The 26609-nt window shown below is 40.2% G+C and overlaps 1 protein-coding gene across 6 annotated transcripts in view; it reads right to left on the reverse strand.

Moving 5' to 3' along the window:
* FAAH2 (fatty acid amide hydrolase 2) overlaps positions 1-26609 on the reverse strand; it is a 395527-nt gene that overhangs the window by 241347 nt on the left and 127571 nt on the right. For all 6 annotated transcript variants that reach the window (XM_064364306.1, XM_064364308.1, XM_012440368.2 and 3 more), the window contains one exon: positions 6517-6653. In XM_064364306.1, coding sequence (XP_064220376.1) covers positions 6517-6653 — 137 coding nt within the window. The remainder of the gene's footprint in view (positions 1-6516; positions 6654-26609) is intronic.

Below are 26609 nucleotides of genomic sequence, written 5' to 3' on the forward strand. Positions count from 1 at the left end.
TGGACTGCCTCGGTAATGGTGGACACCCCTCCCCCGCAAAGCTGGACCATCCCAGGTTCAGCTGTGCTTGCTTTGAAACTCTCAATCCAGAGCGTTTCATTTTGCTGGTCTTTGTGGTGGTGGGACTGGTCGTGCCTGATCACCTGGCTCCCTGCCTCAGACCTCTTTTCTTTAGTTGAATGGGCGATTCTGTTTCCCAGGCTTTCCAGTCACCTGTTGAAACAGTGCCCGGATTGTGCTGGGGGCTCATGGTGCTTTTTCACCTGGGAATCTCCTGGCCTGGCTCCCTTTTTCATTCCCCTTTTTTCAAGTTGAAGAGGCCACTCTGTCTCCCAGGTGTTCCAATTGCCAGTTGAAAAGATGCCCAGATTTGTGTGAGATTTTGGGCAGAGACCCACTGAGCCAGCTGAAACAGCCACACTGGAGACTCGTGGCACTTTTTCACCCGGGAATCTCCTTGGCTGGCTCCCTATTTCAGTCCCCTTTTTATCAGTTGAACGGGTGACTCTGTCTCCCAGGTGCTCCTCTGAACAACTGAAATGGCACCCAGACCCGTGTGAGTTTCTTTTGTGTGTAGAGACCTGCCGTGCTGGCTGAAACAGCCAGATTGGAGACCCATGGTGCTCCTCCGCCTGAGAATCTTCTAGTCTGTGGGCAATAAAAATCCGTCTGAAAATGCAGCGACCACTCACCCTCTGTGCTCTTGCTGGGAGCTGCAATCCAGAGCTGCTCCTACTCAACCATCTTGGATTGAGGCTCTTTTTTTTTTTTTTTGACGGAATTTTGCTCTTGTTGCTCGGGCTGGAGTGCAATGGTGCAATCTTGGCTCACCGCAACCTCTGCCTCCCAGGTTCAAGTGATTCTCCTGCCTCAGCCTCCTGACTAGGTGGGATTACAGGTATGAACCAAAATGCCCAGCTAATTTTTATATTTTAGTAAAGATGGAATTTCTCCATTTGGGTCAGACTGGTCTCGAACTCCCGACCTCAGGTGATCTACCTGCCTCGGCCTCCCAAAGTGCTGGGATTAAAGGTGTAAGCCACCACATCTGGCCAGTTCCTCTTTTCTTTGACACTTCCTTTCCAGTTTTTGAAAATAAAGCAGGAAATAATCTTCCCTGAAGATATTTGATAAAAACTCCCCCCCGCAAAAAAAACAACAGAAAGAAAAAAAAGTGTTTCCATTTCATTGATAAAAATTTACTGCATCAAGCCTGTAATCCCAGCACTTTGGGAGGCCGAGGTGGGTGGATCATGAGGTCAAGATATCAAGACCATCCTGGTGGTGAAACCCCGTCTCTACTAATACAAAAAATAGCTAGGCATGGTGGCGCGTGCCTGTAATCCCAGCTACTCAGGAGGCTGAGGCAGGAGAATTGCCTAAACCCAGGAGGCGGAGGTTGCGGTGAGCCGAGATCACGCCATTGCACTCCAGCCTGGGTAACGAGCGAAACTCCATCTCAAAAAAAAAAAAATTTAATGCAGTTTGGTACCTGAGTCTAGTTTAGCTGGCTAATGAGCTGATTGATGTGTTCACTCCAATAGCCAGGTGTGCCCATCTCCTTGAGGAAGCCCACTCTATCTTTGGTAGCATGAAGGGCCACTGAGAGGTGAAAGGGGCACAAGAACTGTGAGATCTCCTGGAAATGCTTCCCTGGGAAGGCAATTTCATGAATGAGGTCTTCCAAGCAAATGAACCCAAACTTCCCCAGGTGCTCCTCAATCACTGTTGTCTGTCAGAGGGATGGTGTTAATTGTTGACTTTGCCTTGTCCACACTTCAAAATGAGTTCCTGGACAGAATTCAGATTTGTAAATCCCTAGATCACATAAGGTTCCATTTTATGCAGCATTTTTAGGTTCTGGGGGATGTCTTTTAAAAAGACACCGCGAAAATTTTTCTTTAGGTGAAGTCTTGCAATAGTTCTCTGAACCAGTAAACTCAAAACATGAATCCTTTTGATGTATACAACAGAGGCCAAGGAATGCTTATCTGGCAAATCCAAGGCAAGATGTTTCACTTCTAGATGGTTGAGATGCACCTTGTCATGTTTCTGCCGCCAGGAATTGTGTAGGAATGACTCCAGTCACTTAAATCTGAGCCTTTTTCCTTTTCTCCTCTCCTTCTTTGCCAGAAGTGCTTGCTTTGCCTGAGTGGCTTTGAGGGCTGAATAAGCCTGCCTGTTTTTCAGGAGATTTTCTGGAAACAAAGGGATTTTCTTTGCTTTTGCTCCACCATCTTTCTAGTGTTGCAGCTACTGATTTATGCCTTAATTTCAATGTTTAGCTAGGAGTTTTTCATAAGAAAGTTGTTTAATTTCCATGTATTTGTGTAGTTTTCAGAGATATTGATATAGATTTCTATTTTTATTTCACTCTGGTCCAAGAGTGTGTTTGGTAAGATTTAATATTTTAATTTATTGAGACTTGAAGTATGACTGACCATGTAGTGTATGTTCCATGTACAGATTAGTTGAATGTATATTCCATGGTTGTTGGGTGGGGTATTTTGTAGCTGTCTATTAAGTGCAATTGGTCAACTGTTGAAGTGAAGCCCTGAATTTCTTTGTTAGTTTCCTGCTTCAATAATCTGTCTAACACTGTCAGCTGGGTTTTGAAACCTCCTAATATTATTGTGTAGCTGTCTAAGAATTTTCTTATGTTATGAGGATTTTTTTTCTGTGAATCTGAGTGCTCCAATGTTGGATGCAGACATGTTTAAGATGGGTCAGTCTCCTTGTTGAATTAAAACCTTTATCATTTTATAATGCCCTTCTTTGTCTTTCCTCATTGTTGCTGGTTTAAAAATCTATTTTATGTGATAAAAAGAATAGAAAATCCTGCTCTTTTTTGTTTTTTGTTTACATGATAGATCTTTCTACATCCTTTCACTTTGAGCCTGTGAATGTCATTACATGTGAGATGGGCCTCTCAGAGACCACATATGGTTGGGTCTTGTTTTTTCATCCAGCCTAACATTCTTTTTTTTTTTTAGACAGAGTCTCATTCTGTCATCCAGGCTGGAGTGCAATGGTGCAATCTCAGCTCACTGCAACCCCCACCTCCCAGGTTCAAGCAATTCTCCTGCCTCAGCCTCCTGAGTAGCTGAGATTTCAGACACACACCACCACATCCAGCTAATTTTTGTGTTTTGTCTTTGTCATTTTAGTAGAGATGGGGTTTCACCATGTTGGTCAGGCTGTTCTCAAACTCCTGACCTCGTGATCCACCTGCCTTGGCCTCCAAAGGAGCTGGGATTACAAGCATGAGCCACCATGCCTGGCCAACACTCTGCCTTTTAATTGGGAAATTCAGCTCATTTATATTCAATATTAGTACTGATACATGTGATTTTATTCAAGTCATGCTATTAGCTGTTTGCTATACAGACTTGATTGCATAGTTGTTTTATAGTGCATGAAAGCTATGAGCTTGAGTGTTTCTGTGACAGCTGGTGTCATTCTTTTGAATCCATGTTTAACACTTCCTTAAGGTTGGTCTAGTTAAAAAATGTTCTCTCAGAATTTTCTTTTCTGAGAAGAATTTTATTTCTCCTTCATTTATGAAGCTCATTTGTGAGGATATGAAATTCTTGGTTGGAATTTCTTGTCTTTAAGGATGCTGAAAATAGACCACCAATATCTTCTGGTTAGTATGTTTTCTGCTGTGAGTTCTACTGCTTGCCTGATGGAGTTCTCTCTGTATGTGACTTAACCCTTCTCTCTAGCTGCCTTTAAGAGTGTGTGTGTGTGTGTGTGTGTGTGTGTGTGTGTGTGTGTGTGTGTGTTTGCATTGAACTTGGTGAATCTGATTACTATGTTCCTTGGGAATGGTCATCTTATATAGTATGTGACCACCATTATCTGTACCACTTTGATTTGCATGTCAACCTCTTCACCAAGATTGGTGTCAACCTCTTCACCTCAAATATATTTTCCAAGTTTATTATTCTCTTTCCTTCTCTCTCGAGAATGCTGACAAGTCATAGGTTTGGTTTCCTTACAGCATTCCATATTTCTTGGAGGTTTCATTCATTTTTCTAATTTCTTTTTTCTTTATTTTTTGTGTGATTGAGGTGATTTGAAAAAACAGTATTCAAGTTCTGAGATTCTTTACTCAATTTGGTCTATTCTGCTGCTAATACTTCCAATTGTATTATGAAATTCTCACAGTGAATTTCTAAGTTCTAGAAGATCTGTTTGGTTGTTTCCTAAAAGGCTCATTTTGTCTCTCATCTCTTGGGTCATTTCACTGAATTCTTTGGATTCCTTGAATTGGATTACAACTTTCTCCTGAATCTCAATAAGTTTCATTGACACACAGATCCTGAAGTCTATGTCATCTCAGTCATTTCAGACTCGTTAAAAACCATTTCGCGGGAGCTACTGGACTTGTTTTGAGGTCAACAGGGACACTCTGGCTTTTTATATTTCTAGAGTACTTGCACCGATTTATTCTAAGCTCCAAAGATTGGTATTTCTGTAACTGTGGTGTAAGTTTAGTATAGTTAGTTGGCTATGTTTGTGGATCCTTTCAGAAGGCCAGTGATGTTTATAGAACCTTTATGTGTGTTTGAATTCTTGCACTTGGTTTCACAAGTGTACATATTAGTAGGACGATTGATTGGTGTTGTAGTTAGGGCTGCAATCCAGTAGATGAAGCATAAGAGTAATGGCTGGTAGCTAGGCTAATACCAAGTTGTGCAATTCTTTTGTATGTCCTTTAGTATGTGGGCATGCCCTTGAATTGGGAGAACAGAAAGAGACAGCACTCCCCTCACCAGATCTGCTCCTAAAATTTGGAAGAGCCCCTCTGAACAGTGGTGCTGCACTGGCATTTCTTTTGTTAGCTGTTCTGTACCACCAGCCCTCTCAGGAAGAGGCTGAAGCAGAGAGATATGCCACACTCTATGGACCCACCCTGTGGAGGGAGGCATGCCCATCTCACCTGGCCCAGGAACCTGTGCATCTCTCCCTCTCAGTGTTCTAGGAGTGGGAGCTCCTCCCCTGCTTCAGTACTGTCCACAGATCTCTGTTCCTTGCTCTCTAGTACCATACTGCAGCCCTGGGTGCACCTAGCTGTCCCTTAGCTGGGGTTCAGTTCTGGCTATGCTAGGGGATCCAGTATGCTCCAGGCTAGCCAGGAAAGTACTCAGGTGCATCAATACACTGAGGTTGGGTGACAGGGGCTGTTATGTGCAACTGCTCCTACAAAGCAGTTAGGCATGGATGCTGGGAGGGGCTGGCAGGCAGGAAAGCTTGCAGGGCCAATGCACCTCAGTCCCATGGGGAAGCTGGTCCTGATCTCTCCTGGCTCAGAGGTCACTCCAGTCAGCACATCCTTGGAGGAATGGGAAGACCTGGGGATTGGTGCCTATGGGTGCTCTCAGCTAAAGCTTCCCAGAGAACCAAAAGCTTCCAGGCTCCAAACCCTCTGAAGGTCCGTCTCTGCCTGCTCTCCGTCAGATCTTCCTGCCAGCTCATACACCCAGAGGGGACAAGGGTTGTCCTATAGCTAGGATCCCAGAGGTTCCCAGTGAACATGAGGCCGCGGTTCCCTCACTAACCCCTTTCCCAGGAGCCATTTAAGACCAGGCTTCAGTTATTGATTTTCATCTTTCTTTTCAAATATACTTGCTGAAAGCCATACATTTCCCTTTAAGTGCTAATATATCTACATCCCGTAAGTTTTGTTACATTATCATAATTTTTCTTTCAGTTCAAAAGTTTCCTTGTGATTTATTTCTTTGACCCACGGGTTTTTTTTGTTTTTTTTTTGAGACGGAGTTTTGCTCTTGTTACCCAGGCTGGAGTGCAATGGCACGATCTCGGCTCACCGCAACCTCCGCCTCCTGGGTTCAGGCAATTCTCCTGCCTCAGCCTCCTGAGTAGCTGGGATTATAGGCATGCGCCACCACGCCCAGCTAATTTTTTGTATTAGTAGAGACGGGGTTTCACCATGTTGACCAGGATGGTCTCGATCTCTTGACCTCGTGATCCACTCGCCTCAGCCTCCCAAAGTGCTGGGATTACAGGCTTGAGCCACCGCGCCCAGCCGACCCACGGGTTATTTTAAAGTATGTCATTTACTTTCCAAATACTTCAGATTTTCATTTACTGTTGACACTAGCAAAATGTTACAAAATAAGAACTGTTTGAAAGAGAAAGCACAGGTATTTATCAGAATCCAAGTTTGGCTTTAGCCAAACTACTTTAAAGACATAAGCCTCAATTTTCTTATCTGAAAAATAAGATCAATAATACTATTCTTATAAGTTGGCTGTGAGGATTAATAAGTACTGATCATAGTGCCCCCATATGCCATACAGAGCTAACAGAGAATGGCCATTATTATTTCTTTTTCCAATGGAACTTGCTGAATAGTTTCTCTCATTTTAAAACTGAAGAAGCAGCATGAGTTAGTCCTTCACCTTTATAACATTCTTTTTAGTTTATAATTTTAGAAAACGTAACCACTTGTGAGTTAAACTCATGTGGCCAAAAATAAGAGAACAGTACCTTGTAGCTGGAAAGCTTCCTTGACTGTGAAAGGAACTCCAAGGAAGGGGCATTTCTTTTCCAGGGTGGTTTCATCTTCCTGCATCTCTGCAAGCTTTTGATCTACAGCATGAGCCTCCTTCATTGCCTCCTCAAATCTAAGAAGAAATAAAACAACTCAAACTTTACATAAACAAGTCACCTGACCAACTTTATTAAAAGAATACCCATATTAGTATGTTAATATGTCATCAACATATTAAAGTTAAAGTACTTGTCAAGAGCCTTATAAAGCTCAACATTTGAGCCAGTGATTCTCCTTTTAGGAATCCATTACAAGAACAGTAATGCAGAGAAGATCCAAGATGGCCAATTAGACACAACTCCAGTGCACAACACCCAGTGAAAGAGACGCAGAAATCCAGAGATCTAGCTCCAACCGAGGTACCAGGTGCATTTCAACGGGTCTGGTTTTATGGCAAGCAAAGTCCACTCAGGGCAGACTGAGGCTGGGAGAGGCACTGCTTCACCCAGAAAGTGCATCTGACCAATGAGTCGGAGGCTCCCCATCTGGCACACCAGTCCAGATACAGCACTTCCCCCAAAGCCTCAGCAATACACAGAACAGGGGATCTTTGCTAGTCAAGCTCCAGGAATTACAAGTGCAGAGTTGAATAAGAGCCTGCAGACTGAGCTATCACCCCCTACCCCACCCCAGAGAGAGAGGGAGCTGTAAGCATGAGCAGCTGGGTGGGTCCCTACCCCATTAACAGAGAGAGGGGAAGCCAAAAGGGGGAGATGGCCTGGTGCAGCAGAGCAGGTCCCTACCCTCCCCCACAAACCCCAGAGGGCTGAAGCTCTGACTCTAGTGGGTTGCACAGCCAGTGCCACAGTCTGAGATGAACCCTGAATGATCCAGCCCAGTGGAGGAAGGGCACAACCCACCACTAGAGGGGCGGGACTGGGCTACACATTTTAACAAAAAACACAGGAAGTCTATGGAGCAACGGGACAGCCTTCTTGAAAACCCAGCAGTGCCTACAGATCAGCAGAAGAGGCAGGCCTAATCTCCCAGTATAAACAAAAAAGACACAGGAAACTTCCCTAATAACCTGAAGGAGTCGCTAGAAACTCAGTAGCGCCTTCACAGTCAGACAAGCAACCGCATCAAGCAGCCCCCTGACAACACAGCCAGGTAAATCCACAAAGATGGGGAAAAAACAGCACAAAAAAGATGAAACCATCAAAGACCAGACACCTCTTCTCCTTCAAGGGATCACAAATCCTCAACACAGGATCACAACTTAACCGCGAAGTGCAACAAATTGACAGAAACAGGCTTCAGAAGGTGGATAATAACAAACTTTTCCAAGCTAAAGGAACACGTTCTAACTCAATGCAAAGAAACCGAAAACCCTGAAAACAGGTTAGACGAAATGCTAACAGAATAACCAGCTTAGAGAAGAACATAAACGACTTGATGGAGTTGAAAAACACAGCACAAGAACTACGTGAAGCAAAAACAAGTTGTAATAGCCGAATCGATCAAGCAGAAGAAAGGATATCAGAGATTGAAGATCAACTCACTGAAAAAAAAAGAGAAGGTAAGATAAGAGAAAAAAGAGTGATGGGAAATGAACAAAGCCTCCAAGAAATATGGGATTATGTGAAAAGACCTAATCTACGCTTGATTGGTGTACCTGAATATGATGGGGAGAATGAATCCAAGCTGGAAAACACACTCCAGGATATCATCCAGGAGAACTTCCCAAGTCTAGCAAGGCAGTCCAAATTTCAAATTCAAGAAATACAGAGAACTCCACAAAGATATTCCTCAAGAAGAGCAACCCCAAGGCACATAATCGTCAGATTCACCAGGGTGGAAATGAAGGAAAAAATGCTAAGGGCAGCCAGAGAGAAAGGGCAGGTCACCCACAGAGAGAAGCCAATCAGATTCACAGCAGATATCTCAGCAGAAACCCTACCAGCCAGAAGAGAGTGGGGGCTGATATTCAACATCCTTAAAGAAAAGAACTTTCAACCCAGAATCTCATATCCAGCCAAACTAAGCTTCGTAAGTGAAGGAGAAATAAATCCTTTACAGACAAGCAATTACTGAGAGATTTTGTCAGTAGCAGACCTGCCCTACAAGAGCTCCTGAAAGAAACACTAAGCATGGAAAGGAAATAGTACCAGTCAGTGCATAAGCAAACGAGTTGGTAAAGACCAAAAATGCAATGAAGAAAATGATTCAACTAATAGGAAGGAAAACCAGTCAGTAACAAAATGGCAGGATCAAATTAACACATAACAACAGTAAAATTGAATGCAAATGGTCTAAATGCCCCAATCAAAATATACACACTGGCAAACTGGTTAAAAGTCAGAACTCATCAGTGTGCTGTATTCAGGAAACCCATCTCACATACAAAGACACACATAGACTCAAAATAAAGGGATGGAAGAAGACTTACCAAGCAAACAGAAAACAGAAAAAAGTAAGGGTTGCAATCCTAGTCTCTGATAAAATGGGCTTCAAGCCAACAAAAATCAAAAGAGACAAAGAAGGACACTACATAATGGCAAAAGAATCAATCCAACACGAAGAGCTAACTATCCTAAATATATCACCCCCAAAACAGGAGCACCCAGATACATAAAGCAAGTTCTTAAGGACCTAAAATGAAATTTAGACTCCCACACAATAAAAGCGGGAGACTTCAATACTCCACTGTCAACATTAGAGAGATTAAGAAGACAGAAAATTAACAAGGATATCCAGGACTTCAATGCAGAGCTGGACCAAGCAGATCTAATAGACATATACAGAATGCTCCACCACAAATCCACAGAATATACATTTTTCTCAGCACCACATTACACATACTCTAAAATTGACCACATCAATGGAAACAAATTACTACTCAGCATATGCAAAAGAACAGAAATCACAACAAACAGTCTCCAGAAATCACAACAAACAGTCTCTCAGACCACAGTGCAATCAGATTAGAACTCAGGATCAAGAAACACACTCAAACCCGCAAAACCATTTGAAAACTGAACAACACGCTTCTGAATGTCAACTGGATAAACTATGAAATGAAGGCAGAAATAAAGATGTTCTTAAAAACCAACCAGAAGGAAGACACAACTTACCAGAATCTCTGGGACACCTTTAAAGCAGTGTTGAGAGGGAAATTTTATAGCAATAAATGCAGACATGAGAAGAGAGGAAAGATTTAAAATCTACATCCTATCATCAAAATTGAAAGAGTTAGAGGAGGAAGATCAAAAAAACTCAAAAGCTAGCAAAAGACAAGAAATAACTAAGATCAGAGAAGAACTGAAGGAGATAGAGACACAAAAAACTCTTCAAAAAATCAATAAATCCAGGAGCTGGTGTTTTGAAAACGTCAACAAAATAGAGAGACTGCTAGCCAGATTAATAAAAAAGAAAAGGGAGAAGAATCAAACAGATGCAATAAAAAACGATGAAGAGGATATCACCACTGATCCCACAGAAATACAAACTACCATCAGAGATTACTACAAACAGCTCTACTCACAGAGAGCCAAATCAAGAGTGAATTCCCATTCACAATTGCTGCAAACAGAATAAAATACCTAGGAATACAACCGACAAAGAACGCAAAGGACGTGGTCAAGGAGAACTACAAACCACTGCTCAATGAAATAAGAGAGGACACAAACAGATGGAGAAACATTCCATGCTCATGGTTATGAAGAATCAATATCGTGAGAATGATCATATTGCCCAAAGTAATCTATAGATTCAATGCTGTCTCCATCAAGCTACCAATGACCTTCTTAACAGAACTGGAAAAAAACACTTTAAATTTCATATGGAATCACAAAAGACCCAGCATAGCCAAGACAATCCTAAGCAAAAAGAACAAAGCTGGAGGCATCACACCACCAGACTTCAAACTATACTACAAGGCTACAGTAATCAAAACAGAATGGCACTGGTACCAAAACAGAGGCATAGACCAATGGAACAGAACAGAGACCTCAGAAGAAACACCACATATCTACAACCATCTGATCTTTGACAAATGCGGCAAAAACAAGCAATGGGGAAAGGACTCCATGTTTATTAAATGGTGTTGAGAAAATTGGCTAGCAATGTGCAGAAAGCAGAAACTGGACCCCTACCTGTCATCTTACACTAAAATTAACTCCAGATGGATTAAAGACTTAAACATAAAACGTAACACCATTAAAACACGAGAAGAAAACATAGGCAAAACCATCCAGTACATAGGCATAGGCAAGGACTTCACGACTAAAACACCAAAAGCAATGGCAATAAAAGCCAAGATAGACAAATTGAATCTAATTAAACTCCATAGCTTCTGTACAGCAAAAGAAATCATCATTAGAGCGAATCGGCAGCCAACAAAATGGGAAAAAATTTTTGCAATCTACCCATCCGACAAAGGGCTAATATCCAGAATCTACAAAGAACTAAAACAGATATACAAGAAAAACACAATCAACCCCATTCAAAAGTGGGTGAAGGATATGGACAGACACTTTTCAAAAGAAGAAATATATGAGGCCAACAAACATATGAAAAAATGCTCATCATTACTGGTAATTAGAGAAATGCAAATCAAAACCACACTGAGGTATCATCTCACATCAGTTAGAATGACGATCAAAAAATCTGGAGACAACAGATGCTGGAGAGGATGTGGAGAAATAGGAACACTCTTACACAGTTGGTGAGAGTGTAAACAATAGCAAAGACCTGGAACCAACCCAAATGCCCATCGACGATAGACTGGACAAGGAAAATGTGGCAGATATACACCTTGGAATACTATGTAGCCATAAAAAACAATGAGTTTGTGTTTTTTGTAGGGACATGGATGAATCTGGAAAACATCATTCTTAGCAAACTGACACAAGAACAGAAAATCAAACACTGCATATTCTCACTTATAGGCGGGTCTTGAACAATGAGAACACACGGACACAGGGAGGGGAGCATCACACACTGGGGTCTGTCGGGGAGAAATAGGGGAGGGACAGCAGGGAGTGGAGAGTTGGGGAGAGATAGCATGGGGAGAAATGCCAGATATAGGTGATGGGGAGGAAGGCAGCAAATCACACTTCCATGCGTGTACCTATGCAACAATCTTGCATGTTCTTCACATGTACCCCAAAACCTAAAAAGCAATAAATAAATAAATAAATAAATAAATAAATAAATAAATAAATAAAAATTTTTAAAAAAAGAAATCTGGAGACAACAGATACTGGAGAGGATGTGGAGAAATAGGAACACTCTTACATAGTTGGTGGGAGTGTAAATTAGTTCAACCATTGTGGAAGACATTGTGGCGATTTCTCAAGGATCTAGAAATAGAAATTCCATTTAACCCAGCAATCCCATTACTGGGTATATACCCAAAGAACTATAAATCATTCTACTATAAAGACACATGCACATGTATGTTCATTGCAGCCCTGTGTACAATAGCAAAGACCTGGAACCAACCCAAATGCTCATCAATGATAGGCTGGACAAAGAAAATGTGGTACATAAACACCATGGAATACTATGCAGCCATAAAAATGATGAGTTCGTGTCCTCTGTAGGAATTTGGATGAGTCTGGAAACTATCATTCTCAGCAAACTGACACAAGAACAGAAAGCCAAACATCATATGTTCTCACTCATAGGTGGGTGTTGAACAACAAGAACATGTGGACTCAGGGAGAGGAGCATCACACACTGGGGGCAGTTGGGGAGGTAGGGAAGAGACAACAGGTAGTGGGGAGTGAGGGGAGGGTGGGGAGGGATAACATGGGGAAAAATGCCAGATATAGGAATCACCTAAAGTAAAATAAATAATTTTTTTAAAAAAGAACAGTAATCCAATATAGTGAGAAATATCCATACAGAAATCTGTTCAGTGTTTCATTTTTTATATTAAAAAAAAACATAAAATCTCCTTGTCACCAAATAAATAATCATAGATATCTACAAGAGGCAGCTGTATAGCCATTAAAAGTGGTGTTGTCTAAAGGTCATAAACAGTCACTTCTCAAAAGAAGATATTTATATTGCCAACAAACACATGTAAAAAAGCTCAACATCACTGATCATTAGAGAAATGCAAATCAAAACCAAAATGAGATACCATCTCACACCAGTCAGAATGGCAATTATTAAAAAGTCAAGAAACAACAGACACTGCTGAGGCTGCAGAGGTAAAGGAACGCTTTTACGCTGTTGGTGAGAATGTAAATTAGTTCAACCATTATGAAAGACAATGTGGCAATTTCTCAAAGACCTAGAACCAGAAATTCCATTTGATCCAGCAATCCCATTACTGGGTATATACCCAAAGGAATATAAGTCATTCTATTATAAAAATATATGGATGCATATATTCAATGCAGCAGTATTCACAATAGCAAAGACATGGAATCAACCCAAATTTCCAACAATGGTAGACTCAATTAAAAACAATGGTACATATACACCATGGAATACTATGTTGCCATAAAAATGAATGAGATCATATTCTTTGCAAGGCCATGGATGTAACTGGAAGCCATTATCCTGAGCAAACTAATGTAGAAATCAAAAACCAAACACTATATGTTCTCAGACATAAGTGGGAGCTGAAAATGAGGACACATGGACACAGGGAGGGAAACAACACACACTGGGGCCTGTCAGCAGTGGGAAGAGCTTCAGGAAAAACAACTAATATATGCTGGGCTTAACACTTAGGTGATGGGTTGATAGGTGCAGCAAACCACCATGGCACATGTTTACCTATGTAACAAACCTGCACATCCTGTACATGTACTCCAGAACTTAAAATAAAATAAAAAGTGGTGTTTCCTAAAAGTTCTACTGCTATTTGGAAATTCCAATGATGTAATATTATTTAATGTAAGTGAAAAGAGAAGGTTAAAGCAGTATATTCCTAGTATAACCTCAATCATGTGAAAATTGTAAGCAAAACATTAACAGTGAATAACTACTCTTTTGGTGCTAGGATTATAGGTAATTTTTTGTTGTTTTTTGCAAATGTTCTATAATAGGTATGATTACAGCAATTCCCAGAATAAAATACAATAATCAATATGCCCAAAAGAACACAGTTTAAATGTATATGGTAATACAATCATTAACTACGCAATTCCAGTATAATTTCTCAGTATCTCAAATATTGATTATTGAAAATGGAACATAAAATCCACTACATAACCTTTTGTGTGACTTAAAATAATTTTAATAAAGTATCTTTGGGCTCACTGGAAATAGTAATGATGTTTATTGATTACTTCAACAAATATTAAAAGCATATAAAAATGAATATGATAATGTCTATGTCTTCAAGATGAATAAAAATTAAGGAACTCTCATTTTGTAGTTTTGTGAACTATGCAAGCTCTTTTATTTTACTGGATTTTAGTTGCTTCAATTGTAAATTGGGGACAATGATATCTACCTAGCATGGCGGTTGTTAGGATGCGTTAGGAAAATGGATGTAAAGAACTGTTGGAAGTTCCTAAGAAGGAGGATTTATCACTGTCATGTGTATATGACAATATGCTAGAAATGGAGGAGACATGAATTATAGAGTGTGCCAGGATGATGATGATGATGATGATTCTTGACAATTAATGATATATGCCAGGTACTGGGCAGTACTTTAAATATTGCACAGTCACTTAATCTTGACACTCACATGATGTGATAAACAACCTACAGAATGGGAGAAAATATTCACAAACTATTCATCCAACAGAGATCTAATATCCAGAATCTATAAGGAACTTAAACAATTAAGCAAACATCAAATAACCCCATTTAAATGTGGGCAAAAGACATGAACAGACAATTCTCTAAAGAATATAGACAAGTGGCCAAGAAATATATGGAAAAAATGCTCATCATCACTAATCATCAGATAAATGCAAATAAAAACCACTATTAGATACCCTCTCACACCAGTCAGAATGGCTACTATTAAAAAAGTAAAGAAACAACAGATACTGGCAAGTCTGCAAAGAAAAGGGACTGCTTCTACACTGTTGATGGGAATGTATATTAGTTTAGCCAGAGTGGAAAGCAGTTTGGAGATTTCTCAAATAACTTAAAACAGAGCTACTATTTGACCTAGCAATCCCGTTACTGAGTATATATTCAAAAGAAAATAGCCTAACCAAAAGACACATGCATTTGTATGTTCATCACTATGCTATCACAATACCAAAGACATGGAATCAATCTAGATGCCCATCAATGGTGGATTAGATAAAGACAATTTAGAATACTACATCAGATAAATACATCATGGAATACTACACAGCCATAGAAAGAACAAAACCATGTTCTTTGCAGCAACATGGATGCACCCGAAGGTCATTATCCTAAGCTAATTAAGAAAGAAGCAAAAACAGATATCACGTTGTTCTCATTTCTCAGTGGGAGCTAAATACTGGATACACATGACCATAAAGATCACAACAATAGACACTGGAGACTAATAGAGGAGGAAGGATGTGATGGAGGGAAAGGTTTGAAAAACTGTTAGATATCATGCAACTATCTGGGCAATGGGATCATTTGTGTCTCAAACCTCAGTATCACACAATATATTCATATAACAAACCTGCACATGTGCCTCTTGAATCTAAAATAAATGTCAAAATTGTATTTTTAAATGTGGCTAATACAAAATGTTGACAGTAGTTTTTGACATATTTAGTTAAATAATATATGCTATTAAAATTAATTCCGCCTGTTTCTTTTCACTTTTTAAAATACAGCTGCTAGAATATGTAAAAGTGCATATTTGCCTCATAATGTATTTCTATTGAGCAATATTAATCTAGAGAGAGAATGCATAGTTTTACATCTCAGCTCTCCTATTTACTGTGTCTCCTTTGGAAACTTACTTAACTTTTCTGTATTTCAGTTTCCTCATATGTGTAATGGAGCTAAAAATAGTTACCTCATAAAATTGTTGATACGATTCAATTAGTTACTTAATTTGTAAAGCACTACAATGGTACCTGGAACATTGTAAGCACACAAGTGTTAACTATCACTGATATTACTAACACTTCTTACTATAGAGAAAAAGAACCCCAAGAGGAGAGAATAGGAAGATGAGGGGATGAGAAAACATGTCCCATTTTAATAAAATCGTATTCAGGTATTTGTATAGCCTTTGTTCTCTGAGTACTACTGGCCCACTGATAGGGGTAAAAACTGGTGTCATAAAAACTTGGCTGTCATGAATATACCCCTATTGGTGGGTCAGCAGTACTCAGATAACAAAAGATATATATATATATATATATATGGACACCTGAGCCAAGTGAAACAAATAAAATTATCTCTAAAATTAAGGCCTACAAATCTCCTACTTTTGAGAGTCCAGAGCTGCATCAGTCCTTGAACTTCCCAGGGTCTAGTTGTTCAAATGTCTCATAAATTGTAAAATTGTGAGAATCTCTATGATTACTGGCCGCACTGCTACCTTTTAACACCCATAAGCGAGTAAAACTACAATTCTGTTGCAACGAACAGAAACATTGTAAGCACAGCCATCCAGAAACTATAGACATTTCTGCATGTCTATAGCTAGTTACAAGGTAGCGTCATTACCATTTGTGAAGCAAAGGCCAATACTCTATGTATTACACATTCTGGGGGCCTTGAAGGTACATAAGGTCTACTTGGGGAAAAGGACGCTTTTTGTTTTGCTTATATCCCATCCCTCACACTTTGGTTGCACAAAAAGAAGCAGAAGGGTGTGAAGTTTAAGTTAGTAACTTTCTGGAAATAAAAAAAGCTTTCAGTGGCCAATTTAGAAGGAGTTGGAAACCTAAGACCAATATTTCAATAGGCACAAACTTGAAACCTCAGTAAAATACTCACATGCCTAAAATGACTCCTAGTTACTGAATGCTTCTTTGGATGTAAGCCTCATCCAAGGCAAAAAAAAAAAAAAAAAAAAAAAAAAAAAAAAGCCCTGTAGCCTTGTGTTTAGGAAACGTCAGGAAAGAAAACCTTGAGGCACAGTGTCCCAGTCTGCAACCAGTTTGGGGAAAAGAGTACTCAGAGTGATAGATATCAGGTGGGATAGTAGTTGAAGAAGGAAGTCTGGGATTAGGAGGTGAAAATAACTTAAAAAGCTAGATTGAACTAGAAGGGACCCTTCAGATGAATAGCAAAAATACCCTAGTGGAGTAAAAAGGAATTTATATGTGGGAGAATGGCATAAGATAAAACTGAACAACTAAGGTGTGTCAGATTACCAAGGGTCCTTACATGACATTCTAAGGAGTCTGCATATTGAAATGTTTAAAGCAGGAAAAGGGCATGATCTCTTTAGTGATTTACAGATACCCTTTGGCTTTTGCAAAATAAAAAGTGTGGGGAAGGAAGGCAAAACTAGAAACATAAAGATTACTGCAGTAGGCAAAGATGATGGTGATTGAGACTAAAGTGACAGCAGTTGAGATGAAGAAAAGTAGAGTTACTTAGAGATGAGATCCTGAGAGAGATATTTAGAAGGTAGAACTTATATAAAATGTTAGAAGATTAGAATGTGAGGGATAAAGAAGGTTTTTTTTCAGTTTTTCTGGATTATAGTAGAAAAACTATAATTGACACTTCATGAGTTTGATTTTAATTATTTTGACTTTTGGTGCCCGTGGGACATCCTGGTAGAAGTGTCAAGTAGGTAGATATACACATGGGAATGGAGCTTACAGGAAAGGTCTGGGCTACAGATAAAGTTCTGGGAGTAACCAGTGTTCAAATGATATTTGAAGTCATAGAAGATCAAGGCTAAGTATATTTATAACTGTATACGTGAAATATACACATACACACACACACAAAATTACAGAATCATAACTTAAAGCAGAATAAAATGTATTTAGATGTGTAAGAGATAAGTAATAAAATAATAGAAGGGCACTGTCTAGAAGCCAAAGGCAGTATTAACTTATCATTTTGATAATAATACCAACAAGTATGATATACCGCGTCCATTTTATGTGCCAATCATTGTGTTTTAAATTCATTAAGTTGCTCAGTCCTCACAATGATCCCATTAGATACATAAATATCAACTGCTTCATTATGTTTATGAGGAAACTGAGATAAAGAGAAGTTAAGGACTCACCCAAAGTCATATTGTGAAGAGTTGCAGACATTGTTGGCTGCCTATCCAAGACCCACTTTTTCCCTTTATAAACATAACTTCAATTTTTTGGACAACTCTCTTTATTGTATTGCCATATGCTTTAGGGGAAATAGGCCCAACCTCTAACCTTAAGTGTGTGATTTCTTATTTGTTTAGTGCAATCACAGTGATGTTATTCACCTGGCCACAAATCGGTTTACCAGTGGCATCTGGTCACAATTTTGGCTCTTGAGATATAAGGCATGGCAGCCATCTTATGACAATGAGAAGATACAGTCTAATAAGGCTGACAAACTAGGATAGCCAAGGCAAAAGACTGAGAACAGGCTAATGATGACATTTTTCATCTCCTGAGTCAATTCTGGAGCTAACCTACCAAAAGACTTACTGGTTTGTGGGATAGTATGTTTTCCCTAATATTTCCAGTCATTTTGAATTGGGTTTTCTGTTATTTGCAGTGAAAATAATCCAAACTGAGAGAGTTAGAAACTATTTTTAATTGATTGGTAGGAACAGAAGCTAGAATTCCATGAGTGTAGTTGTAAACAAGAGGTAAGGATTCAGAAGAAATAAGTATTGACTACATTTTCAAGAAGCTTACTTATGTTTAAAAAATGAGACAGTTGTAATAGAGAATTAGGCAGAGCAAAATATTAATCTGAAACTGTTGCAATCTGGCCTTTTACAAATGCAAAGAACCTGGCCATCCAAAAGGCAGTGTAGCAGAATGGTCAAATGGTAGGCTTTTGAGAAAGACTGATCTGGAGTGTTTATACAACCTTACAGGTGACAATTTGCTAAACTGTTTCCCCAGCTATAAAATGGTGGTAACAATAGCATCTACATGCTTTGTTATTTAAATGTGATAATGCATAAACACAGAACCTAGCACAGAAGAGCCCCTCAGTAGATGGTGGCTATCACTACCATCATTACCAATATCATCAGGTTTTCCTGACAGTAAACAAAAATACCTGTCAGGAAAATCAAAAGATTAAAATTACAGATTAAGCCAAAACCATATCACCCAAACCACAGAGCTTAGAGAAGTGGCAATATGAAATTTAGGAAATGGGTTACAAGTCTTTATATTGTAATAACCTACCCTGGGCTAGCGTAACTGGCTCCATTTTAGCTGTAAACTCCAAACTGGCTTCTCCCTCCTTACCACAGCCCCTTTGTGTGCATAACTGGGTCATGCTGCACTTAGAAGCATTGAAGCGTACTGTTCTTAACACTTGGAACCATTGTAACCGTATCCTGCTTGGCATACCTGCCCCCTGCTATTGTAAGAAAAAAGTTTCCCTTTGATCATTGTGTAGAAGGATCCTGATTGCTCCCCTTCTTGGTAATTGTATGGAAACCATCTGTGCCCGCAGCCCCTTCCTCAAATCTGCTTTTCTACTTCTGTAAAATTCTGCTTCAGTTAAGTACCCCCCTCCCCTACCTAAATCAAAGTGTAAATGATAATCAGGCCCCTTCCTGGGGGCCGAGAGAATTTTGAGCATTAGCCGTCTCTCAGTCGCCAGCAAATCAATAAAGGACTCTTAATTTGGAACTTAGAGCATGGCACATTCCTAACTCGCTGGGTTACAACAATATCAGAAAAACAATGGGAAGAATTGTAGTAGCTATTTCTTCAACAAGTCCTACTAATACTGATGTTATCAGCACCATTTATTGGCATAATATTTGTTTATTCAAGACATGGTTTCTGCAACACTTGGCTTCCAGGAGTTTCCCAACAAGTTGAGGCAGGGCAGTTAGCCTCCCCAGTCCTGTTTTTGCCAAGGATGCAGAAAAGGTGCCTTAACTCTGTGCACTTTCCTAAGGTCTTGAAATCTCCTTAATTAGCATTGCTCAAACTTCAGACACAGAGAACTTCCAAGGGAAGGCTGATAAAGGTATAAAGCAATTTGGATATCCTTATAGGTGGTCTCAGTGCCACAGGGCAGCACTGGACTCCTGAGACCAAGGAAATTCCCATAGTTTCAACCAAGCTAAAACAAGGCACCTTAGCCAAAAATCCTTACCGTTGCTTCTATGGAGACAAAAAGAGTATGGGGCCTAAGGGTGGCTGTGGCACCAGATGATACATAGGCTGGCCAGTGTGGGTTGAGTGAAATATTTTATTGAGGTCTGAGAGGGTTTTTAAAAAATCTACATATCCTGAAATTCTGCACTTGCTCAGTGATTCGAGTACAGCCAGTAGTAGGGAAGCAAAATCCAAAAAAGATCCTATCTCTTGAATAGCTTTTTAGTGGAAAGCAACACATTGTATTACTTTCTCCAGAAGGCCTTTCCTGACACCTCTCCAGTGTTCGATTAGTGACCTTCTCTATGCTCCCGCAGTACTCTATTCTTCCCCTATCAGAGCACTAATTCCACTGTGCTGTAAATAATGGTTACCTGTGTGCTTCAACCACCAGACTGGGAGCTGAAAGAAGTCGGGAACTTTTGCTCATCAACACCTAGCACACTACCAGGCATATAGTGAGCATTCAATAACCATTTGTGAGATAAATGAATGAAAGAGTTTTCAAGCATTTAAATTTGTAAAACTATAAACTTTGAGTGTCCATGTTATTTTCCCACTTTAGAAAGAATAAAACAAAGATTCAAAGAGATTCAAAAACATGCCTATGCTCATATAATAACTAACAGAGGAAGAATTTTGTCCCAGGTCTGTGTGATTCTGTAAGTGTTTATTTTGAATCTTGAAATCTCTGGACTCTAGGGCTCCCAGAAAGTTTGCCTTGACCATTGCCTACATCATTCAAAGATTGGAAAGAATATACCTATTGGATGAAATGAATAACAGTAGATGCTCCAGGGAGCAAAGTCTAAAACTAGTAACAAATTTGTACTTTTCCAGGCAAGCAAGAAAAATAGTGAACGATAAGTCATAATCCAGGAAGATATAGGAAGACAGCAAATTGCAGAGTGAGAGACAAAACTGCATTCAGGAACTCCAAAACAGATATTGTCTAAACACAGGTACATTAATTTGTTACTTACTAAAAAATTGCTACATATCAGATCATGTTCTAGACACTGAAGACAATAAGATGAAAAAAGATATGGTCCCTGCCACTGAGGAACTCACAGTCTGGTGGGTGAGACAATCAAGACCATAATGACTATGCAATGTTGAACCAGTTTTTTTTTGTTTCGAGACGGAGTTTCACTCTTGTTACCCAGGCTGGAGTGCAATGGTGCGATCTCGGCTCACCGCAACCTCCGCCTCCTGGGTTCATTCTCCTGCCTCAGCCTCCTGAGTAGCTGGGATTATAGGCACGCGCCACCGTGCCCAGCTAATTTTTTGTATTTTTAGTAGAGACGGGGTTTCACCATGTTGACCGGGATGGTCTCGATCTCTTGACCTTGTGATCCACCCGCCTCGGCCTCCCAAAGTGCTGGGATTACAGGCGTGAGCCACCGCGCCCAGCCCGCCAGTTTTTATACTATTATCTCTCAGCCCTGAAACAAGTACTCTATATCCCACTTTATGATGGGACTCAGAAAACTAAATTTTCCTTTGATAATCTGTGCCCTCTTGGATCCTTCAAATATGGGTGCTAGAGAAAGACTAGAAGAAAAGAAAAGAGGTGAAGGGATTTATTTTTTCCAGTTTGCTTACTGTTCCTGACACCATTGTTTCAACAATAGCCTTTCATCCAGGCAACAATAGTTGATTCCAGTTTCCTATTTCTTTCCACACTCTAGAACCAGTGTCATTACACTCCCTCAAAAGTACTGGCACTACTCAGCTGCCAACTGCTTCTCAGAATTCTGAACCACAGCTCTGCATATGAGTTCGCTTTTCTAAGTTTCTGAGGTAGAAGCAGCAGCCAGGCAACACCCTCTTCACAAAGGCCTAGTCCCAGCTCTGCAGTCACTTTCTTTGAGCTTCTAGATTCTGATACCCCCAATTTCTTCCCTTTGTTTCCTCATACCTAGGGTGTTCCCTCAGTTTGTGGTTTTCTGTAGTCATCATCTTGGTGTTACTTAAGTGTTACATTTTTTTGTTTGTTTTTTCAGTCCTTAAGCATCGTTTCCACCAATTCCCTATATTAAATTATTTGTTAAAATAGTGTGGTTTCTGGGCCCTTCCTGATACAAAAGTGACATGAGCACAATATCACAGTGGGAACTCAGAGGTAGAAATCTTGCAGAGGCTGAGATGACTAGACAATGTAAAATTGAGAACTGGACTGAGTCCTAAAAATTTAACCAAGCCAAATAAAGGAGAGGTGAGGAAAAGGAGAGTGTTCCAGGCAAAAGGAATAACATATGCAAAGTTATGCAGATGATAGCGTAAATGGATCAGGGGAAATAAGAGTAGTTTTGTATGATTAGAAGAATAGGATATGAAAGAAAACAAGGTTGACATTATAATAAAAAAGAAGAAGAGCCAGTAAAACTTGTTGACTATTAGTATTAGGAGATAGATTTGGAAAAGGAAGGAAGAAGGTAGAGTCTAAGGGTATGCCTAGGTATCTTGCTTGTATGACTGGATGGAAGAACAGGTTTGAGAAGAAGGTAAAAAGGCAGTGAATATTTTCTCATCAGTCAATCACAAAGACAAAGCTGGAAGCCAAAGAAAGACAAAGCTAGAAGCCAGCATAATTGAAGTTAATATATCCTTCTACTATTTCATGACTATGTGATTTTCATCATTGAACTGCCTTGAGAGCCTGTTTTAGTGCCAAGCAAACAAGAATAACAATGCAATAGAACTGTGTATAATCATAAGGACAGCTCCATTTATTGAGCTCATGTTGTAATAAAAACCATAACAATAAAAGCCCTAACATTGAGAGATTGATGTTAGGTTCCATACTAGGTGTTTTACACATATTTTTTCATCTTAATGCCAATGTTTTAAATTTCAAGTAAAGTAAGAACACTGTTATCAGGACAGTAAGGCCATTTGGGGGCCCTTTAAGTGAGGGAGGAGAAAAGCACAGATGTCACACATAGCACGCATAAACTTCATAAGATTATTTGTGAATATCTTTATATTTTACCTAAGGTCTTAGAAGCAGTCATGTTTCCTCTCTGTTCAAATCTCCAATCCCCAGGACACCACTACCCTGCCATGCTCCCCACATTTACTGACAAGCACCCTCTCCAGTCTCCTATTAATAGCCCACATTCATTATTTTCAACAAGGTCAACAATTTGATTTTATCTCAGATCTTTATCTACATCCTCATACACAAAAAAAAGCTCTACAACAACTGACCCCCTTCCTTGAGATTCAAACTCCTTTCTAAAAGGCAACGAAAACTGTAAATAACAGAATCTCTCTCAAATGTTTAAAGATACACTCTGCCCAACAAAAGTGCCCCCAAATTACATTTCAGGTAAAAGTTGGTTTATAGAAGAGAGAGACAAGTCAGGACTCCCTGAAACCTAAAACCACCCCATAGTGCCATTATGTAAGCTTAGCATTACATATCTATATACTTGAATCATGGCTCTGTCACATACTAATTGTATGATCCTAGGCAGGTAACTTAACTTCTCTGGATCACGTATTTCACATCTATAACACAGGGATACTAGTATTTCTTTTGAAAAGCTGTTGAGATGATTAAATGAGAAGACACATATAAAGTATTTACCATGGGAGACGGATCCAAGATGGCTGATTAGGAGCAGCTCGGGATTGCAGCTCCCAGCGAAGGTGTGGAGGGTGAGTGGATGCCACATTTCCAGATGGATTTTTATTGCCCACAAACCAGGAGATTCCCAGGTGGAGGAGCCCCATGGGTCGCCAGCGTGGCTGTTGTGGCCTGTGCAGCTGTAGTGGCTGGCGCAGCTGTTGTGGCCGGCACACCTGTTTTGGCTGATTGGGCTGTTTTGGCCAGTGAGGCTGTTTTGGCCGGCACCCCGGGGAAGTGGTTCTCCATACAAAATACATGTGTCCAGGCACCGTTTCAGATGGTGATTGGAGCTCCTGGCAAACAGAGTCGCCCATTCAATTGATAAAAAAGGGGACTGAAACAGGGAGCCAGGTCAAGAGATTCGCGGGCAAAAAAGTGCTACGAATCTCAGCGTGGCTGTTTCAGCCAACACAGGTGCAGTGGGTTGCCACACGGGAAATCACACAGATCCCGGCGTCTTTTCAACAGGCCACTGGAACACCTGGGAGACAAAGTCAACCATTCAACTAAAAAAAAAAAAGGTCTCTGAGGCAGGGAGCCAAGTGATCAGGTTCGGCTGGTCCCACCCCCACAAAAAACCAGCAACCTGAAACGCTCTGAATTGAGAGTTTCACAGCAAACACAGCTGAACCCGGGATGGTTCAGCTCTGTGGGGGAGGGGTGTCCGCCATTACCGAGGCAGACCAACATTTATGGAGGTAGTCTACCATTGCTGAGGCAGCCCGCCATTGCCAAGGCAGCCTGTCATTACAGAGAGAGTCTGCCATTACAGAGGTGGGCCACCATTGCCGAGGCAGTTCTAACTATACCTATTTAAACAGGACTGCAGAGAAGTTCACAGCAGCTGGGTGGAGCCCACAGCAGCTCAGCAAAGCCTCTGCAGGCAGACAGTGACTAGGCTGCCTCCTTGCTGGGCACAGCATTCCTGAAAATAGGCAGCAGCACAACAGAAACTCATAATTAAAGCCCTAACTCCCTGGGACAGAGCACCCAGGAAAACAAAAAAAGAGGGTTTATGAGTTCTGCTGCAGCAGACTTAAATGTACCTGCCCAGTAGCTCTGAATGAACAACAGAGCTCACAGCTCAGCACTTGAGCTCCTATAAAGGACAGACTGTCTCCTCAAGCAGCTCCCTGACCCACGTATATCCAAAGAGTCACCTCATAAACGAGAGCTCAGACCGACATCTGATGGGTATCATTCTGGGACAAAGATAGCAGAAGAAGAAACTGGCAGCACCCCTTACTGCTCTGCAGCTGCTGCAGGTGATCCCCAGGCAAGCAGGGCCTGGAGTGGACCTCAGCAGTTCTACAGCAAAAGGGCCTGACTTGTAGAAGGAAAACTAAGAAACAGAAAGAAATAACTTCATCATCAACACACTGGACGTCCACTCAGAGACACCACCTGAAAGTCAACAACTACAAAGACGACAGGTGGATAAAACCACAAAGATGGGAAGAAACCAGCACAAAAAAAGATGAAAACACCTGAAACCAGAACACCTCTCCTACTATAAGGGATCACAGCTCCTCAACAGGAACGGAATAAGGCTGGATGGAGAATGAGTGTGATGAATTGACAGAATCAGGCTTCAGAAGGTGGGTAATAAGAAACTTCTGTGAGCTAAAAGAACATGTTTCAACCCAATGCAAAGAAACTAAGAACTTTGAAAAAAGATTTGATGAAATGCTAATGAGAGTAAACAACTTAGAGAGGAATATAAGTGAATTGATGGAGTAGAAAAACACAACACGAGAACTTCACAAAGCCTACACAAGTTTCAACAGCAGAATTGAACAAGCAGAAGAAAGGACATCAGAGGTCAAATATCAACTCAATGAAATAAAATGAGAAGGCAAGATTAGACAAAAAAGGGTAAAAAGGAATGAACAAAGTCTCCAAGAAATATGAGACTATATGAAAAGGCCTAATCTACGTTTCATAGGTGTACCTTAATGTGACAGAGAGAATGAATCCAAGCTGAAAAATACTCTTCAAGATATTATCCAGGAAAACGTCCCCAACCTAGCAAGGCAGGCCAATATTCAAGTCCAGGAAACACAGAGAACACCACAAAGATATCCCTCAAGAAGAGCAACCCCAAGACACATAATCGTCAGATTCACCAGAGTTGAAATGTAGGAGAAAATGCTAAGGGCAGCCACAGAGAAAGGAAAATACCCACATAGGGAAGCCCATCAGACTCACAGAAGATCTCTCAGCAGAAACCCTACAAGCCAGAAGAGAGTGGGAGCCAATATTCAACATCCTTAAAGAAAAGAACTTTCAACCCAGAATTTCATATCCAATCAAACTAAGATTCATAAGTGAAGGAAAAATAAAATCCTTTATGAGCATGCAAATACTCAGAGATTTCATAACCACCAGGTCTGTTTTACAAGAGCTCCTGAAAGAGGCACTAAACATAGAAAGGAACAACAAGTACCAGCCATTCCAAAATAATACCAAATGGTAAAGAGCATTAACACAATGAAGAAACTGCATCAACTAACGGGCAGAACAGTCAGATAGCATCAAAATGGCAAGATCAAATACACATATAACAATATTAACCCTAAATGTAAATGGACTAAATGCCCCAATCAAAAGACACAGACTGGCAAATTGGATAAAAAGCCAAAACCCATCGGTGTGCTGTATCCAGGAAACCCATTTCACATGCAAGGATACACAAACGCTCAAAATAAAGGGATAGAAGAAAATTTACCAAGCAAATGGAGAGCAAAAAAAAAAAAAAAAGCAGGAGTTGTAATTCTTGTCTCTGACAAAATACACTTTAAATCAACAAAGATCAAAAGAGACAAAGAAGGACATTACATAATGGTAAAAGAATCAATGCAACAAGAAGAGCTAATGATTTTAAATATATATGCACCCAATACAGGAGCACCCAGATACATAAAGCAAGTTCTTAATGACTTACAAAGAGACTTAGACTCCCACACAATAATAGTGGGAGACTTTAACACCCCATTGTCAATATTAGACAGATCAACCAGACAGAAAATTAACAAGGATGTCCAGGAATTGAACTCAGACCTGGACCAAGCAAACCTAATAGACATTTAGAGAACTCTACACCCCAAATCCACAGAATATACATTCTTCTCAGCACCACATCAAACCTACTCTAAAATTGATCATATAATTGGAAGAAAATCACTCCTCAGCAAATGCAAAAGAATGGAAATCACAACTAACA

Source organism: Aotus nancymaae, unplaced genomic scaffold, assembly GCF_030222135.1.
Source record: "Aotus nancymaae isolate 86718 unplaced genomic scaffold, 86718_ANA_hifiasm-v0.15.2.pri h1tg000058l, whole genome shotgun sequence".
Taxonomy (NCBI): Eukaryota; Metazoa; Chordata; class Mammalia; order Primates; family Aotidae; genus Aotus; species Aotus nancymaae.